This window comes from Atractosteus spatula, chromosome 13 (genome assembly GCF_055471065.1).
Source record: "Atractosteus spatula isolate fAtrSpa1 chromosome 13, fAtrSpa1.hap1, whole genome shotgun sequence".
Lineage (NCBI taxonomy): Eukaryota > Metazoa > Chordata > Actinopteri > Semionotiformes > Lepisosteidae > Atractosteus > Atractosteus spatula.
The window spans coordinates 41,284,889-41,302,283 of record NC_142718.1 but is presented as its reverse complement, the minus strand read 5'-3'; the positions used below and the strand labels follow the sequence as shown (position 1 = coordinate 41,302,283).

General features: G+C 43.5%; 2 protein-coding genes across 5 annotated transcripts in view; one reads left to right on the top strand and one right to left on the bottom strand.

The window, feature by feature from the left end:
- Positions 1 to 1,680: 1,680 nt before the first annotated feature.
- On the bottom strand, positions 1,681 to 16,148 carry orc4 (origin recognition complex, subunit 4). Of its 2 annotated transcripts, none has more exons than XM_088930131.1 (14): positions 16,047 to 16,148; positions 15,134 to 15,209; positions 13,457 to 13,533; positions 12,590 to 12,680; positions 11,089 to 11,164; positions 10,918 to 11,003; positions 10,351 to 10,399; positions 8,897 to 9,048; positions 7,674 to 7,847; positions 7,303 to 7,389; positions 4,893 to 5,001; positions 3,771 to 3,866; positions 2,763 to 2,830; positions 1,681 to 2,118 (listed from the first exon to the last, which is right to left on the bottom strand). In XM_088930131.1, exons 2-14 carry the CDS (start codon positions 15,188 to 15,190, stop codon positions 1,936 to 1,938), a joined length of 1,305 nt encoding a protein of 434 aa, XP_088786257.1. In that variant the 5' UTR covers positions 15,191 to 15,209; positions 16,047 to 16,148; the 3' UTR covers positions 1,681 to 1,935. The 2 variants fall into 2 exon arrangements, with proteins under 2 accessions (XP_088786257.1, XP_088786258.1); XM_088930132.1 differs by having other exon boundaries at positions 11,089 to 11,134.
- A 151-nt stretch (positions 16,149 to 16,299) lies between these two features.
- Positions 16,300 to 17,395, top strand: part of mbd5 (methyl-CpG binding domain protein 5) — a 63,636-nt gene continuing 62,540 nt past the window's right edge. For all 3 annotated transcript variants that reach the window (XM_088931268.1, XM_088931267.1, XM_088931266.1), the window contains exon 1: positions 16,300 to 16,670. The gene's annotated coding sequence lies outside the window, so the exon portion shown is untranslated. The remainder of the gene's footprint in view (positions 16,671 to 17,395) is intronic.

The window sequence follows — 17,395 nt, the reverse complement described above, 5'->3', positions numbered from 1 at the left end:
GCTTTAGTGCCACCTACAGCTACCACTGTGTGAGCTGACGTTGCCAGTCGTGGGGTTAGCAGCACTGCTTGTAGCAAATGTACTTTGACTTTCATGAATGTTACTGAAGTTAAAAATTGTAATCTTTTCATTACTTAACACTATACTGTTACCACGCAGAAAAAAAAACAGGAGTTAAGAGTGTTGTTTTTTATAATCTTTGAGGAACTATATCTGTAATGAATCACATTGAGCATTGAAAATAAAGCTACTGTTGTGCACTTGTATTTCTATAGATGTAATTACAAACGTTACAAACATGCTCGCGGTTGGAAATAAGTCTGCAAATCGACACTATTTCCAAAAAAAAATAACTTCATAATGGGTGATAGCCATGACGGGCAGTTCCTTACAGTGCTGTCCTTCGGCTCAGACGTTGAAGGTTTCAGGGGGCTGTCTGTGAGAGTAGGGGTGTTAATCCTCTCGGATGCTGTTGGTGATGTAATCTCTCCCTCCTCCAGCTGATCTGGTGTGCAGTGGGGCTGCCGCCGCCGCAGACAGGCTGGAGGATCGGTCCCTTTCAATTCATAAAGCACACCATTGCAATACACAGTAAATGCGTTGATTACATTCCAGCCAAAGCACAATTCACAAGGACAGGAAAGAAGAGGTGAAGTGCAGAAAAATAAACTGGAGGCAATATGATTTCTGACACTGTTTTATCATCAGTCTCCCTTAATGTCTAATTCTGTAAACCTTAAATGCAAATGCTGATCTAAACCCTCCTGAGATCCATCTTTTCACATACTTTGTGCTGCCAGTTAGACTCAGCTGACCGGGAGTACCAGGTGAGAAGCCGAATTGACAGCACAGTTAGAAGAAGGCCAGTCTCTGTTACAGCGCAAGGCTGCACTTCTAGTCTTTCAGCCACACCAGGAGGTTCACGTAATTGCACTGCCGTCCTGGTCCACCTGCGGATTAGATGATGAAAGATGAAGTTCAGTAACCGTGGTAATATAGGTACGACCCACACACTCTGCTTCCACAAGGCCAGGATTAACCATCTCACTCCTCAGAGCTCAGCTACAACAGCAGCCAAGGTGACTGAGAGAAAACCCCTTGAGAATTGTCATCATTCGGGGCCCTGTGTGCTGCCATCACACATGAACATCTGAACAACAGTCTAAAAATGTTCAAACTAGCAATAATACTGAATGAAGTTGAGTATTTGACACTTGAGTGTCAAACAGAGGGTTATGGTGCGACCTTTACATTTGGAACGCTGTTTAGTAGTCATTTTGCTGCTGTAATTACGTGAGGAAAAACCAGTTGCTATGCTGAGGAAAAGATGCTGTTCCAGCTTTTTTCCTCGAGATTTGTACATTACAGGCTTGTGAAGAGGCACAGCTGAAGAGGACCTAAATTCCAAGAGTCAACGTTTTGGGCAAAGGCTTTGTGTACTGGGCACATTTATCTGTTTTCAAAGATGTTTTTTTACTTCTAGTGAAAGTTTTCCAAACCACTATTGAAACGGGACCAATGGACTTCGTTGTTCTTAGTTATTTTAGTTTACAGAGAAAACTGCCGCAAGCTTCCGGTGAGAACCAGGACTAGAGCAAGGAGGCTCTGGCAGGAGACGTGCAGCGTTTTCAATCTGTAATCGGCTGCAGTCCTTATTTTAACAGAAAAAATAAACATGAATAACAAAGATATTATGTTTTATTTCATATACAAAAAGTGAATATCAAACTTTAAGCCATATCCTTGGAAACTGATCTATAAAATGGAAGTAGCACATTAACACCTTCATGACACAGTTTCTGCTTGTTAGATGTCCATCTCTAATCCACATTTAAACCTCAAAACACAATGTAGAAACTTAATATTGACAGTGTTCAGTGGAAAGTCCATGCAGCGGTATTGTCCTTCAGACCCTGCAACAGTCATCTTCCACATTCACGCAAAGGCAGATGTTGCCCATTGTTTGACATCTGTGGGGCATTGTGGGTACTTCTGGAGAGCTTCCATTATCTGACTGTTGTCCAGCATTAACCTGACAAGCTGGTATTCTTTCTGGGTCTTTACAGAGGGCCCATCCACTGCCTTTATCAGTTCCAGCTGATGTAAGTGCTCAAAAGCCTAAAACACAAAATATCCTAAAATTATTTTTACTATTACCACAATACTGATTTTGTAATCAAAAACAACTGTTTACAATATAAAAGTGTACACTGGCTTACAACTTTAAACAGTTGCTTTAAAAACAATTGAATTATCAACAGTAAAGATAAATTCCACTAGATGGCAGCAACACACAGCTTCTCTTTGATATCTCTAAAGATTCAGGCAGAAAAACATCCAATTAATCAAATCAATCCTGATGTCTACTGTTTGCAATCATTGACTTAACTGGTCAGCATGATTCCTGATTGACTGATCTTTAAGGGTCACAGGGGTTTCTGGTTTCCTTCAGATCTGTATTCTCAGTTTTGTCAAGTGCACTAATTACTTGATCACATTGGCTCTTTTAAGAACTGGGGAATTAAACAGAACTAGAATCATCACAGTGGACCTACAGGACTGGATGTGGCTACTCTTGAGCTGCATCTCACATTAAATAGTGCTGTTTAAAATTACAAGCTCGCAGTAACAAGCTCCTGACAAAATTACCAATGAAACACACAACCTTACAATAAAAAAGTAAGTAGGGACAATGTCATCAGTAAACCATAGACTTTCAGAATTTTCATTCGTCTTGAAGGGCGACTGGACACTGTTCTTACCTTCATTACAACAGGCTTTTCAAAGTTATGTATGGAATGCGATTTTCTTTGCAGAAATTTCTTGAATTCTGAAAGCAAAAAGAAAGATTCTGAGCAAACGAGAGCAGTGTACGTGCAGGTACAGCAAAGGAGCCCAACTCCAGTCCTCCAGGAAAAGAGTCAGCAGGCTTTCTGCATAACTGGGCAGCAGGCGACAGCCCATGAAAAGTACTCAACTCCTCCAGTTAAACTGGTGATCCGTTCTGCTGGGTCAAGAGCAAAGTTGGAATAGACATCAGCCACCGACACTGAAGCCCTCCGAGATCACTAAAGGGAATCGTCGGCACGTTCACCAACAGTAAATCAAAGCCATTTATCGTGGCGACGTTCACTGACTCCCCGTGTCTTTGGAGCGGACATGCATACCGGCAGAGGCTTGTGCCCTGCCCACAGCACAAGTGACCCAGTCTCCTGTTTCCAGTGAGAATTCTTCCTGTCTGTCAAGAAGCGATTCACGTAACACCCCCCAGTGGCATGTCCTCCTCAGTCACTGACAACGCAGCATCAGTTAACATCACTCCCCTTCTACAGCCCCCTGCAGAACCACACTTCACCCCGGCAACACAGGCCCTTACCTGTCTGAATAATCAGTGGGACAGAAACTGTCTTCCACCGGACTAAAGAACACGCAGGACACTTATCTAAAAACACTGCGTGGAGAACCGCTCTCTGCTGAATGGTTGCACTGGTTATCTGAACAGAAGTTAACGGATCTTCAAGGGTTCCAGCCGACCCCAAGCGCCCACAATACAGGGAGGACATTTGATGGCTTCAGCTTGTTCTGTAACTTAACGTCACGGTCCCGATCGCTGTGACAGGCTGGCCTGGTACCGAAGGCCAGACTGCCATACCAGCTGCAGCAGGAAACACAGCCGCTGCACGCCTGGTACAATGTGTGTGAGCAGTTTGCTTGGTGCAGATCTCCAATGTTGTTGGCGTGTTGGTGTCGTGGAACAGTGGCTGCCTCACCGTTGTGGACCATCTGAAAGTTGTAGGGCTCCCCGTCATAAATGTCACTCAGGTGCTTCATGGCAATTATCAAGCAAAGCTCCAGGACCGAGAGACCTAAACAAACAAATCAAGAGATTTCAATCGGCGCTTTTCACTGTTTCTGTTGTTTTTTCAAACTTCTTCTAGAAGAAATGAGCGCTCGGCCCTGCTCAACAGACATGGGGGAAGAAATATTCTGATCCTTGAGCCTTGAACAGCTCATGCACAGAGCCACCTTCTCAGAAATGATAGAGAACTACAACTTTTAGAAAAGCAGAAAAAAACCCTTTTCTGTCGTGTTCAAACATTCTCTCCGCACATATAAGTTAAATATGAAAATACCTTAACCAGGGCCAGCCCTCGGCTTGGCAGACAGGGCGACTGCCAAGGGCCCCAAGGCCACCAGGGGGCCCCTCACCGCGCAACACAACATATTTCTTAATCCGCACGTTCATGTGAGTCAGACCCCCTCCTGTGGCTCTTTCTGTGGCTGCTGTGCCAGTCAAGGATCTTAAAGTTAGTTATAAATTATAATATTATGAGTAGTGAATCTAAGTGCAGTGGTTTATTTCACTGTCATGTTAAAATACATTATATACATTAAACATTATAAAAAAATGTTATCTTTGTACAACGTGTGCTTCTTGCTCTCATTTGTAAATTATTTATGATATGTTCTTCAACAATAAAAGTTTTGTAGTTATATAATTCATTTATTTAAGTGTTCTGACAGCGAACAGAGTAATAAAACAGGGGAGGGTTTGATGCTCATCGAAGAAATTGGGGAACTGGAGTGTGCAGAAGGGCTGTACTTCTGTCATGCTGAGGGCTGCAGGAAAAGACCCAGAGCCCGGTCCACTCAGGCTTCCAGATGGCTGTTACTCTCAACTACTGCTGGACACTTACGACAGTGCAGCACTGACAGACCCCGGTGCCTATGGAGGAACTGAATGCCGGCTTCACATTCTTAAGCAGGAGAGAAGAAAAAACAACCGAAGCGCATTTTTGTTCTATCGATTCGCGTAATCAACTAACAGGCGCTGTTTCACATGCGAGTGCAGAGCCCACAGGGCTTTTCAGTCAGTACATGAGGCAATTTACCATGCAGAATATTAGCTTTGGAGTCCATCGTGCAGAGGCGGCTGGCTTCTAACAGATCTGCTGGTTTGACGGCTGGGTTAGACACTGTCACTCGGCTCAGCGTCAGCACCTGAAACAGACAGCAGCCCACGAAGGCCAGGTCACACCCGGAGAGCACAGCGAGAGCACAAACGGAGGAAAAAACCTCAGCCACGAAAAACATAAACCTGACAGAGGTGAAAACAGGCGCGTGGGATATTCACGCTCCTCTGACATCGGATAACAGTGGATCCATGATGAGCAGATCCGAAAACAGACTGAAGCCAATCCGTTAGCTGATCAAGTACTTTTCTTCTGTTGTATAAACACAACATGTTGTATAAACACAACGTGTACAATATCTGTGGCGATCAGCATGGATGTAAAAAAACCCAGTCGGGTATAAAGGTAAAAATGCACATTTGTACATTTCAGGTATCTAAGGTACATAAGGCTTCCGGGAGGTAGATCATCTCAATGACTCTATTCCTTGACAGATTGCAGCTTTTCCCCCTTCCCCTGGATTCCAGCCAGTCTTCCATCTCGTCGGCCCCCAGCCCTCTCCTAAAGCAATCGGCGATCTTCGCCTCCGCACCCTTCGCCCCTCATGTTTCTGCTCTCTGCAGCCCGTCGGGCTGTGCTCTGGCAGGCGGGATGGTGGGTCTGAAGCCCAGTGACAGCAGGCCCTCGAGAGGCAAATTAACGACTCAAATGCTAACTCTCTTACTCTGCCCAGGACCCCAGTAACCATTCGCAGAATACTGCAAGATGAATCCCACGACAGTTTTGACATTTTTTACATTTCCATTACAAACATTTCATTTCGCTGTCCTGGAGTATCACTGAAAATATCACTGAAAATGGGCCACATTTCAGGTTTCAGGCAGATTACCGACTCATCCTTGCTGAGGTCATTTCTGAGGCTTTTCAACTCAGTCTTCCCTTCATTAGTTTGGCTCCTATTTGACTAATAGAAGTTAATTTGCACATCCTGAATGTTATATATCTGATGTACCACTTGTTACTCAAGGTGTTCCACTGGGCTACCTGCTGGGACCTTTACTATCCAGCATGTTTCCTATCTCTTGGTAAAATCATTCCCCCATCACAGCCTTGGGCTTCACCATTAGACTGATGACAGGTTTATTTGCAAACTAAATCAGATAGCACTTCTGCGGTTTCGGCACTTTACATCTGTTATAAATGTATGCAACAGAATTTTCTTAAGATAAACTGTGATAAGCCTGAGGTTATGCTTCCTGGCTCCCAACAACAGCTGTGTTGGTGACATCAATGTTGCTGCTGATGGTGATGAAACTAAATCCTTTAGAAGATCAGTGAGGTTTTTAACAGTCATTCAAAGATGATTTTGGGAACATCAGAAAGTTATCCCCCCCACGAGTATCGCAATGACCATTGCTTGGTTAAGGTCTTTGCTCTATCTGATCCTAAGTACCGCAAGATGCCTTTATTTAATCAAGATCAGAGTACTGCAGTGTCTTACTGGAGTACCTTCTAGACACTAAATAGCGCATAATTCTTCGGCCCGTGTCCTAACACTAATAACTAAACTGCCTCAGCATACAGCACCTGTCCTTTGGAAACTGCATTGGCTCAGTGTGAAATTGAGTGGACTTCTCAGTTCTGCTTACAACTTAAAAACCTTATTTCAGGTTCTTAAGGGCTTATTGTATAAGTATAGTCCAAAACCTAATCTGAGATCTGCTGATTCGGGATATCTGACTCTACCTGAGAGCATGCACTGCACTATGGGCTCCAGATATGTCTCTCACGCAGCACCACCACTGTGGAACTCACTGCTCAAACACTTCAGGCATTACAACATTGCACATTTTTAAAATGCACTTAAACACCTATCTTTTTGCTATAGCTTCTTAAGATAGTTGGACACTTGGACATACTTAGTCAATTTACCGTGTGATACCAACTCCTGCCATGTTTCATTTGTGCTCTACTGTAGAGCGCTTTTAAAAGCACTTAGAAATAAATTTGTTTATTTCTAACTTATCACTGCAAAACTACTGCTTGTCTTGCAAATATTTGCTAATGTTATCTGTCTGTAATCTGCATTTGCCCCTGCTGGGTGGGTGCACTACTGTAAATATGTTTCTCCACACCACACAGCATGCAGAGCCAACTAAAGGAATTTCAGGGAGTGTATTCACAAGGCCATGTTGACATTTGTATCTTTGGGGTGTCAACTACTGTGACCAAGGTGTTAAGAGTGTTTACATGCACCTCATCACCAACATCTGCGACCTTAAATCCAGCTTTGTGCATCTCAAATATGGTCTTCACATCGTATAGGCATCTTTATCACGCAAGGTCTTTCTTCTACAAGGGCTGTTTGAATGTTTCAAAAATCTCTTACCAGCAGCCTTTGGAGGGATCGGAAATCTTTACTGGAGTGGAAGTGCTTCTGTAAGATATCTTCTACTGATCTGTCGTCACATAAAGACTGCAAGAAAAAAAAATGCTCAACTATGAAACACAATTTGAAAACCTGTACATTCATATCCGGGTCCAACGCAGAAAACACCCCTTTTCATCCTTATTGGACAGACCAGACCTCCTTACTGCTGTTTGTGCTCCACGAATGTAAAAGATAACCAAGCGTTATTACTGCACTTATCAAACACAACCAGCAATAATTTCAATCAAAGTCTCCCCCTTGAATAACAGCACAAAACACCTGCTTTTCCCGCAGGCCTTTCCATGTTTCCAAAACATGCCAACTGTCACCTTGACGTTCTCGTTCCACTGCTCGGCAAACCCTCTGTCGGGGAAGTCCTCCGGCAGACTCAGCTGCTGCTGGAAGATCTCCAGGTACTTCTGGAAATCGAAGGCACTGAGGAGATGAATCTGCCTGTGGGAGAATCTGGACTTCACCCTCTTCTCCAGCAGCTCCAGCACATCCTGACAACAGACACCATTTCCACTGTCCCAGTTAATCAATGCAGGACTTCATCTATTAGAGAATTAAAGACCTTCTATAGGAAGGCTCTAATGACATCGCTTTATAAGGGCTGTCATTTTTAAGGCACAAGTGAGAAACCATGCATCCTAAAGAAAGGGACTACCAATGAACCTCAAGTATGACCATGGCGAGGGGAAGTCTGCACTGCCCAGTGAATTCGGACCTCACTCCCTGTGCACTACTACGCAGAAGGCACAGATGAGACAGAAGTTAATTCCACCCTGAATAGCAGAAAGAAGAGAAACCGTTTCGGCCTCTACAGGAGCGTCAGGGGTCTTTGCAGGCTGCGCCTTGAGCAGACGAGAGTGGCCTCTTCAGCTTTAAGAGATGTCTTCACGCAGAAACAACTCAAAGACGTGCCGTGGTGGTGGCAGGCCAAGCTCTTCAGACTAAAGAGGCCAAGTGGGTGGTCTGTTTTCAGAAAAGTAAATTTGCTAGAGCTGTAACCGCGATAGAATGCAGCCAAGATATTATACTGTACACAGAGAGAGAGCAACAGAAGTCATAGCAGCGCCACACTGTTTGGTTTAATGGTCAGATTTAGCTTTGAAAACCTACAACAGAATAAATCTCAGCAAGAGGAAAAAAAAATCACTTTAAACTCATTACAATTAAATGCCACTTCAATAGCGTCAGTAAAGAAGGGAGAGCAAAACACTTCGTACCAAACATCCTCATATTCTCATGTTTAAGGAAGAGAATTTTAGCTTGAATGGTTTCGTTACATTGTGGTCAACCGGTACCTGTGAGAAGATTGAGATACAACTCAACAGGACCTAATCTGGTTGCTACAGCCGACTGTAGCATCTTGTAATTAGGACGATCACACTCCATACACGTTTTGGTCATAATGAATTACAACATGCACACCTGGCTACAAGGACACTCCAGCTTAAAAAATGCTGGCCAGCAGAGGGGAGCCCAGCAAACTTTTTTTTAAAAAGCCCAACAAAGCAAAGCCGCGGGTCCCACTCGGTGTAAAACTCACCAGCCGACAGGTTAGTCCAACCACCGCGACAGGAGTCTGCGCTGACTGGGAGATGTCGAAGAGGTTGTAGAGAAGAGTCTGGTTCTTGTGGTGGGCGAACAGGTCAAACTCATCCAGGGTGAACAGCACGGGGCGGCTGCTGCTGCGGTCTCCTGGGAGGGGAGCAGGCCAACGTGATCCCAGCAGCCCAGGCACGAGGCCAACAAGGAGAACAGCCAAATGGCACGCGCGCCGGCAAGAATGAGTGCCAGTCCACCAGGGCAGGCAAGGGAATGGCTCTCCTGAACACAAGCAGGCACATGTCCTGCTGCCCTTGCTATGAACTAATCAGCACGCCTCTATATAGTGCAGCTACTCGCAGGCAGTTTTAGGTGTTCCACAACAAATACTTAACGTGGTGACTGAGCCGAGCTGACCAGTGCATTGACCAGTGCCACCAGCCAGCCCTGCGCTGATGCTCCCTGTAATGCAGGAGGCTGCAGGTTCAGGGTGCTCTCCCAGGCAGACCTCACCACCGGGTCATGACAAAAGTTCTGTTCGCATACTTGGCTAGGCACTGGCATAAAGCAGCACTTCACTCGTCTACCACTATTCCAGGCTCACCACTGTATGATAGCCTCCACATTATAACCACTGCTCTGCTCTCCCAATATTCAACCACATGATTCAAGTATTCAGGTACCTGAAAGGCATCCACAAACCCAACCTGGTGGGCTTTTTCATAACCAACAGCCAAACAAAAGCCAAAGGACACGAGTGCAAATGGTGGAAGGTGATGCCCTGGCTTCAATCAGGACATCCTGATGGGATACAGCTGGATGGATCATCTATCTATTTTCTTACCACTTCTCCCAGTTCAGGGTCATGGGGGAGCTGGGAGATATTCTATCAAGCAACTTGCGCAAGGCAGGGTACAGCCTGGACAGGTCAACACATTCACACCAGGGCCAGTTTTACCAGGAAGCCAATTATCCTACCAGCATGTGTTTGGACTGAGGGAGAAAGCCTGTGCACCCGAAGGAAACCCATGTGAACACGGGGAGAACACACAGACTCCACACAGACAGCCCCCCAGGTCCAGAATGAACCCAGGGCCCCAGCACTGCGAGGCTGCAATGCTACACTGCTGCCCACAGGATGGATCAAGTAACTTCTAAAAACCTAAAGGAGCTCGATGAGCTGAATAAGCTTCTCTCATATGTAACCTTTCCTATGTTCTTCTATTATCTGGAAAAGCAATGCTTTCATGAAAATCTCCCTCTTATCCTTTTGTCACTGTAACCATACTATCATTTAGAGATGGCACAGTTAGACCTGTATATTGCAAAACATTTAGATCCAGCCTGCAATAAAAAATGCTTCAAACATCATATTCATGAAGCGCTGTCAATCTCACACAATTTCTACAATGAATAATACATGCGGTTACAAAAAGATATGGGCTTAAAACGTACCTTTCTTTAAGGCTTCAAGAAGAAAGGCAAGATTTTCTGCAAAACTCCCCTGAAATATAAAAATAGATGGAGAAGCTATTTAAAGAAAAAGAAGAAATAGGCTTGGAGATACAGCACACAGATGGTCACAATCATTATCATCACTGCAGATGTGATAGCTGGGAGTTCCTGAGGTCTTCAATGGTCTATTTAAAGAGAACCGTTAAATGACTCCTTACATTTTATGTTTATGAGAAAAATAAACTCGTTTATCTTCCCATTACAGCTATTTTAAAGGGACACAAAATAAAATACATCATAGCAAAACATGACAACTGAACAGCTATTGATAAACATCCCCAACAGTCACTGGAAATGTCTAGATATTTTATACAGTTTAAAGATCAGCCTATAAACACTTTACATCTCAGCATATTACCTCACAGGATGAAATAAGTCTGAAAAGACACTTGGGATACAGAGAGAAATGCCTAAAGCAATACTCCTCTGACCTAATAACTACTCATACTTATCCCGAGTCCCAGGCTGTGCTGAGAATTTTGGACTGAGAAGTTATAGAAAACTTACAAAAACTTTGTCTCCAACCACATTCTCCAAGTGCAACTGCCTGGTGATCTCCTTAAGAGCAATTCTGTCGTCCGTCTGCAACAATCCTGTAACAGTCAGGGCTAAGTCACGTTGCAGGTGAAAACAAGGTCAATTTTCCAGTGGAGGTGAATTTTTCTGAACTGTACTTGCCATTCAGGTGAACCAGTAAAATATTCTCCATCACTTCTTTCTCCTTCTGCAATTCATTCAAGACACAGCTCAGGAGCTGAAAATCAACAGAGCATGACAGTATCTTTATACCACCCTTTTTCCCCACATTACATGAAGCTCTTCATTTCCTTTGTGAAGCTGATTTTTTTTCCAAACCTTGCAACAATAACAGGCTTCTCCAGAGCTACATAAGTGATGTTGGAAACTTTCATTACAATTACCTGCAGTATTCTGCTCTTACTTTTTGATATTTGATAGTCAAGTGAGAAGATTCTAGCTTCACAGTAGAATTGTCTTTATTGTAAGGTAAGCACTGCAGCATCCTAATTCTGCTGGAGACTCGTCTGGCTTGTAAGAGTTTACTCAGCACCACACAGGATGGTGCTTTTGAACACTAGCTGCTGCAGCTGAAGGAACAGGGTGAAAGCTTACAATACTAGCCTAAGCCTCTGACGTGAAGGTTCTCACAGAGAGGCCTTTGAAGAGATAAATGAGGATCAATTTCTTTTTTCCTTTTTTGATAAGAGAATCATCTGAGATCATCTGAGAAAAGAATAACACAGCACAGATTGGAATCATGGTACAAAGTCCAGGAAGCTATAATAAAATGTAAAGATTATTGCTCCTTTAAACTGGACTTTAATTTTGCAAATCACTATTTTTTGATTTTTCTAATCCACATTTTTATTGATACCAAATCTAAATGATTTCCCCATATGTCACAGACACATTAAAACACCACAGAAGTGATCCAGCAGCAGTAGAAGGGACAGCTGGAAGATTTCACAAGAAAAATCAGGTTCAACCTCAAGCTGAGATGTTGGGTTTCCTCTCAGCAAGATGTAGCTGTTCTATTTTTAAAATTACAATTTATTAAAAAAAAGGTTTAAGCTCCTCCCATTAGAAACACCAAGGTACTAAGGTACCAAATTCCTAGAACAGCATATCTATTAATATGATCCACAACAGGAAGAGGAGTAGATAGCCGTCTTGAGAATGAAGGTAGCACAGCTGACACTGCAGATAAGGTGCTATTCTAGAATCACCGGGCTGTTTATCTGAAGCAAGTGCTCCATCCTGTTGAAATCAATAAAATAAGCTCTCCAAATGATCTATTTAATATATATAAAGCAGAATTCAAACTAGACGTTAGTGTGTAAAAGGGAGCATAGAGGAATTGAAAGTGCTCACTGACACGCAAGACCTGACAGAGGCTTCATAGCAATAAAGGATTAGTGTCTCTCACCCAATTGATCATCTAATCCTCCTGGCCTGCAGTCATGCACTCTTCTACAGTTTCAGTGCGAAACAGGCACCCAGGTTGTCACCTGCGGGCGTGTCCCCCTGCTGCCCCGCCCACATTACCTGCACGTCTCACTCCAGACGTCGCAGCGGACGCCTGGCACAGAAAAGCCTTGGTGGGGACAAAGGACAAAAGGTGCAGGAGGGGTGTCTGAGAGCTGGCTCTTTACATTCGTACCATGGACTTCCCTGCTCCCCTGGGCCCCACGATCAGGACAGAGTTGCTCTCTCCATGGACAGCTGTTCGCCTCAGCAGCTCCAGCAGGTGCCTGAAACAATGCAGCCCAGTGTCAGACGCCTCCACCCGTGTCCCTCGGCTTAAAAATGACACAGAAAATGAGCAGAAAGGCGGCCAGCCTGTGGTGAAATGCAAGCCTCACCGTCAGCCTGCCACGCGGGAGCAGAAAGCACCCTGGGAGAGTCCAGAGCAAGCGATAAACAAGTGCCATTGCCTGCTTTTGCAATCCATCCTCCTATTAAATCCCTTGGCTCACTTTCTAAGCAAGTGACAACTTGAAGGACCAATGTCAATTGCTACCATTAATAATCATGGCATTTTCTCCATGGGAATGAGGACACAACAACAGCACAGTTCGCAGTGGTGCTCCTCAAAATAGCTCAGACATAGACCCAATGGCTCTGATCTGTCGTTTCCTTTGCATATAACCACAAACTACATCACGGGCCATGAAAATTCAAAATCATAAGCTATAAAAAGAGAAATTGTTTCTAGAAGGAAAAGGTAAGAAAAATACTGAGCCAAAAACATCTAAGATAAAGCAATTACAATTTTGTACATCTGTTTGTCCTTCACAGGTTAAAGACTTGATCCTTACCCCGGCAGACATAACTGCACTATTTATGATTAAAGAGAGCAGGTAAAATTAAGTGTTATGCTACAGAACAGGCTGGCAGCAATGGTTAAACTTGGGGAATCATATTCAGTGACCCAAGTGCTGGTTAAGCTCTTAGCGAGCTGAAGACACTCAAGCTCTTCAGGAAACAAGGCATTTGAATACAGTCCAAGGGCAATCAAAACACTTACTCATACTGGGACTCCACTCCGAAGGGCTTGCTGGGGAGTTTCTGGTGACAGCACCTTTCCCTCAGTATTCTGTGAGCCTGAAAATGGACAAGAAAGCACGCATTAAACTTCACAGCAACAAAGTGAGTCTTTATTGATTGGCAAACCATTCAAACAGATGTAATAGTAATAATATCATTTAAAAAATCATTGTTCATTTTTGTACAAATATTTATAAGAAAGAAAAGTGAGGGAAAATTAAAAAATTCAATAATAAAACCGACAGAAAAAAGATAGACAGATATACGGGCATGCAGATACATTATCTGGCTATTAATAGCCTCTATAAAGCAGAAAAAAATCAAATGTATGTATTAAAATCAAAACATATTTTATATGTTGGAATACCTGGCAGGCACAGTAACAGCAACTGTGCAAAAACATAAAGGTGGGCAGCTGCGTCAGCATGCGTAGGCTGCAAAGGAACAAGTAATAGGTTTATTCCATGCTGAAAAAAAGAAGAAAGGGAACACAACGTTTTGGCCGTGGAGCCTTCTTCAGGTGTCACCAGAAGAAGGCTCCACGGCCGAAACGTTGTGTTCTCTTTCTTCTCTTTTTCAGCATGGAATAAACCTATTACTTGTTCCAAAAACATAAAGGTTATACTTTAGCAACTAATCCTTTCCAACAGATTCACATATTCTGCAAGGTTTTCACCTGTCAGGCACTAAGAAAATAAGTCAACAATTCCACTAGTATATAAAACAATATACTGCCATGGGAAATGCATTTAATACAGAATGCAAAGTATACAATGAGTACTGAGAAACTAGCCTTCAGAAAATAAAGCAATAGAGCTAGACGCCCCTCAGGCCAAACTCAGAACAGAACACTCCGAACATCTTGAGCTGCAGCAGGTGGTTAGTTCTAGAGCTCCATCGTTCTTGAGTTCTGATTATACAGCCTAACAACTAATCCTTGAGGATGTACTCTGACAAGATCAGACAAATTTAGCTTCTAAGAAGCAAAAAAAAATACTTTAACTATACAGAATTTCAGAAATACAAATAGTATTAAATGTACCCATTTTATCTGGTAAGATCCTCTGTGAATTTTTGATGCAGACAGCACAATCAGAAGTAATACACAGACATCAGAGGATCACACAAACACAGATTTAGAACGGAGATTACACTTTGAAGAGTGCTGTGATTCGCATGGGCTCTTTCGAGTCAATTATCATTGTTAACATAGAGGAACAGTGTGAATCTGTAATAATCACATCAGAAACTAAGAATAAAAAAATAGATGAAGGGAAGTTAGAGTATCTGATGTAAGTCAAATTTCAACATTCAACTTGCAAGAACTTCTTTCAGATGCAAAGCTAGCATGACCTAAATACTGATCGCAGATAAGCGATCCTCCAGATAGCACTAATCTATGCAACACATGGTTTCACTTCATTCTTATCTTTCTGATCTACACAATCCCAATGTTTTGCAGGAGTCCAGATGTGTCAGACTAATCCTTTAATAATGTGGTGCCTACTCAAGAGTCTGCTTTATTTTCTTCACTTTACTGTTCTCTGGCTCGAACTCACCGTACGTTCAGATGAAGTCCCAGCAAAAACCTGTCCACCTATTTAAAATGGAAGAAACTGGTACCAACGGTAATGATCATCAATAAAAAAATACAAACCTGAGAAATACATTCTCCCAGTGTTAAAGTGCTCTCTTTCGACTTTCTTTTACTCATGATGTCATAACCTTGGTGACTAAAGAAGGAAAAAGACATTAGAGGACAGCAGGCAGACAAACTCCCTTCTGCAGGATAAACAGCGCAAATGGAGACAGGCAAACTGACACCTCCATCAGCGAAATGAGTACAGTACAGGGGTAAAACCTGCCTCCTCCAGAAATTCAGGATTTCATCACGATGAGTACATTACATTCAGATGAATTACCAGGCTCTCACCTTGTCGACGACAAATATTTGTCTAGAACGAAAACTGTACTGACGGACTTTTCAGATTTTAGATACAAAACAAAAGACGGTTATTGCTTGCTTGTGACCTGTATTATTGTTAACCCGATTCTTGAACTGGACTCTATGTAAAAGTTATGAGCTGAAGAAGCTACCTTTGAGAGCCTTATCGAACACGTTGGCATGTCTGAAACGTGACTGCGCGTCTTTATTTTGAATTGTAATTACCAGCCCTTCGGTGCTGCGCCTGCCAGTTGAAACGTTGCACGAACCTGACTGTGCCAGACTTGCCTTCGCCTTCAATTATATTTAACTAGGCATGACGTTACACTCTTGCCAGAACTGTTAAGAGGGCTGAAAATATTTTAAACCTGGCAAACAGAGAAAACCCGTCTGGGTTACAAAATACATGCAGGGTTTATTTCATACGCGCTACAATTCATTGGGAAGAACACAACCAGCACACGGATACTGTGCTACCTTCAAGCCTCTTCACTACAGCACCTCTATGAAAGCGTGCTTTCATAGATGCTACATAGCTCCCTCATCTAAAACGCATCCCGGATTCATTTCACAAGGAAAGGAAAGGCGGTGGACCCAAGAAACCCTAGACATTTATTTTTTTTACCTGTGACTTTGCGCTCGGTCCCTAAATCCCGACCATTCCTGCTCTTCCCGCACTCACCCACCACCACCGCCGGCGCACACCTCTGAACTCTCACCCCGGCGCGTGACGTCAGCGGTGCCCTTCCGGCAGGCTCGCCCGTCGCTTCCGCTGGGTTTTACCGTGCATGCCGGGACACCCCTCTCCTCCGGGCCCCAAGCTGCGGCGCAGGCGCGCTGAGGAGCTCCATCTTTCTATCCCAACAAGCCCAGAGAGAGAGCCAGCAGCAGCAGTTGATGGGGAAGCTTTTTATTTTTATTTTTAAAGGGACAGAACCTCATTTTAACCAGCTCAAACCTTCCGTTTCGCCGCCCTTAGCCTCCCAGGAACTCAACGGGGGCAGGAAAAATGGGGGAAAAGGGTCTTAGGCCTTTATATTAAGGAGAACAATCCAGAAAGCCCTTTTCTCTGTCTCTTGCTTCTTCTTAGCAACACAACCCTCTCCTCTCCCTGTGTCTGTGCTTTGGCCCTGGCTGGAGACATTTCTGAGCAGAGACCTCTCAGTTCACACAGAGAATAAAAACTTCGCTATTTCTCGGTCACTCTGCCCGTAATTTCAATTTCTCTGGCGATGGAAGATGATCAGAGGTAGGTGCGCGTTTTTAATTCCTGGATATATATTTTTTGAAAAATGTTAATTTCAGCTCCTGTTTGCCCTGAGTGTCTGAAAATGCATTTTATTTATGTGTTCTGGTGTTGGGGCTGTCTGTTCTGCAGAATATTGCTATGAAGCCTACACGCAGCCACAGATCATATTTAAATATTTTTTTCTTAAATGGTATTTTTTTTTTCTTTGAACAGTCAAGGTGCATTTTGTTGAAGTTGGCAGGGGATGTGGACGCCTCCTTGAGATTTGGATTTTGTCAAGCAAATTAAAATATCACGAACAGGGGTAGATCGGTGTCCCTGTTACAATGTACCGAAGCCCTGCGTGATTAAATAACCTGGCTCAGGCCGACCGGGGCTTCGGGTGATCCCCTGGAAGCTTTCTTCGGCCATCTAAAAAGTTTAATTGTGAAGATAATGAAATTTAGCCCGGTTAAATGGTTTGTGTACATCCGAGTGGCCCCATACAGCACTGTTTCGCAGTTAGGTTGTCTACTTCTGAGTCATTGGATGCCATACCACCGGTTGTAAACGGGCACAGCTAATTCTGGATTAAAACCAGACTGAGCCCTAGCCTCCTGACCGACACCATGGCTGCCTGTATCTCAGGTATTTTTCAGCTGCTGCTTATTAAAACCTCTCATTAGATGTCCACGGCGTTGTTTCCCCTTTTCATAGTTTCCAAATGCAAATATTGATAATGTAAA

Coding starts and splice junctions, on each gene's coding strand:
- orc4 (XM_088930131.1), bottom strand. CDS start 15,190: ATGAGTAAAAGAAAGTCGAAAGAGAGCACTTTAACACTGGGAGAATGT. Junction 9,049..10,350: donor TCTTGAAGCCTTAAAGAAAG/GTACGTTTTAAG, acceptor CTCCCCTCCCAG/GAGACCGCAGCAGCAGCCGC. Junction 2,119..2,762: donor AAAAGCCTGTTGTAATGAAG/GTAAGAACAGTG, acceptor TTTGTGTTTTAG/GCTTTTGAGCACTTACATCA.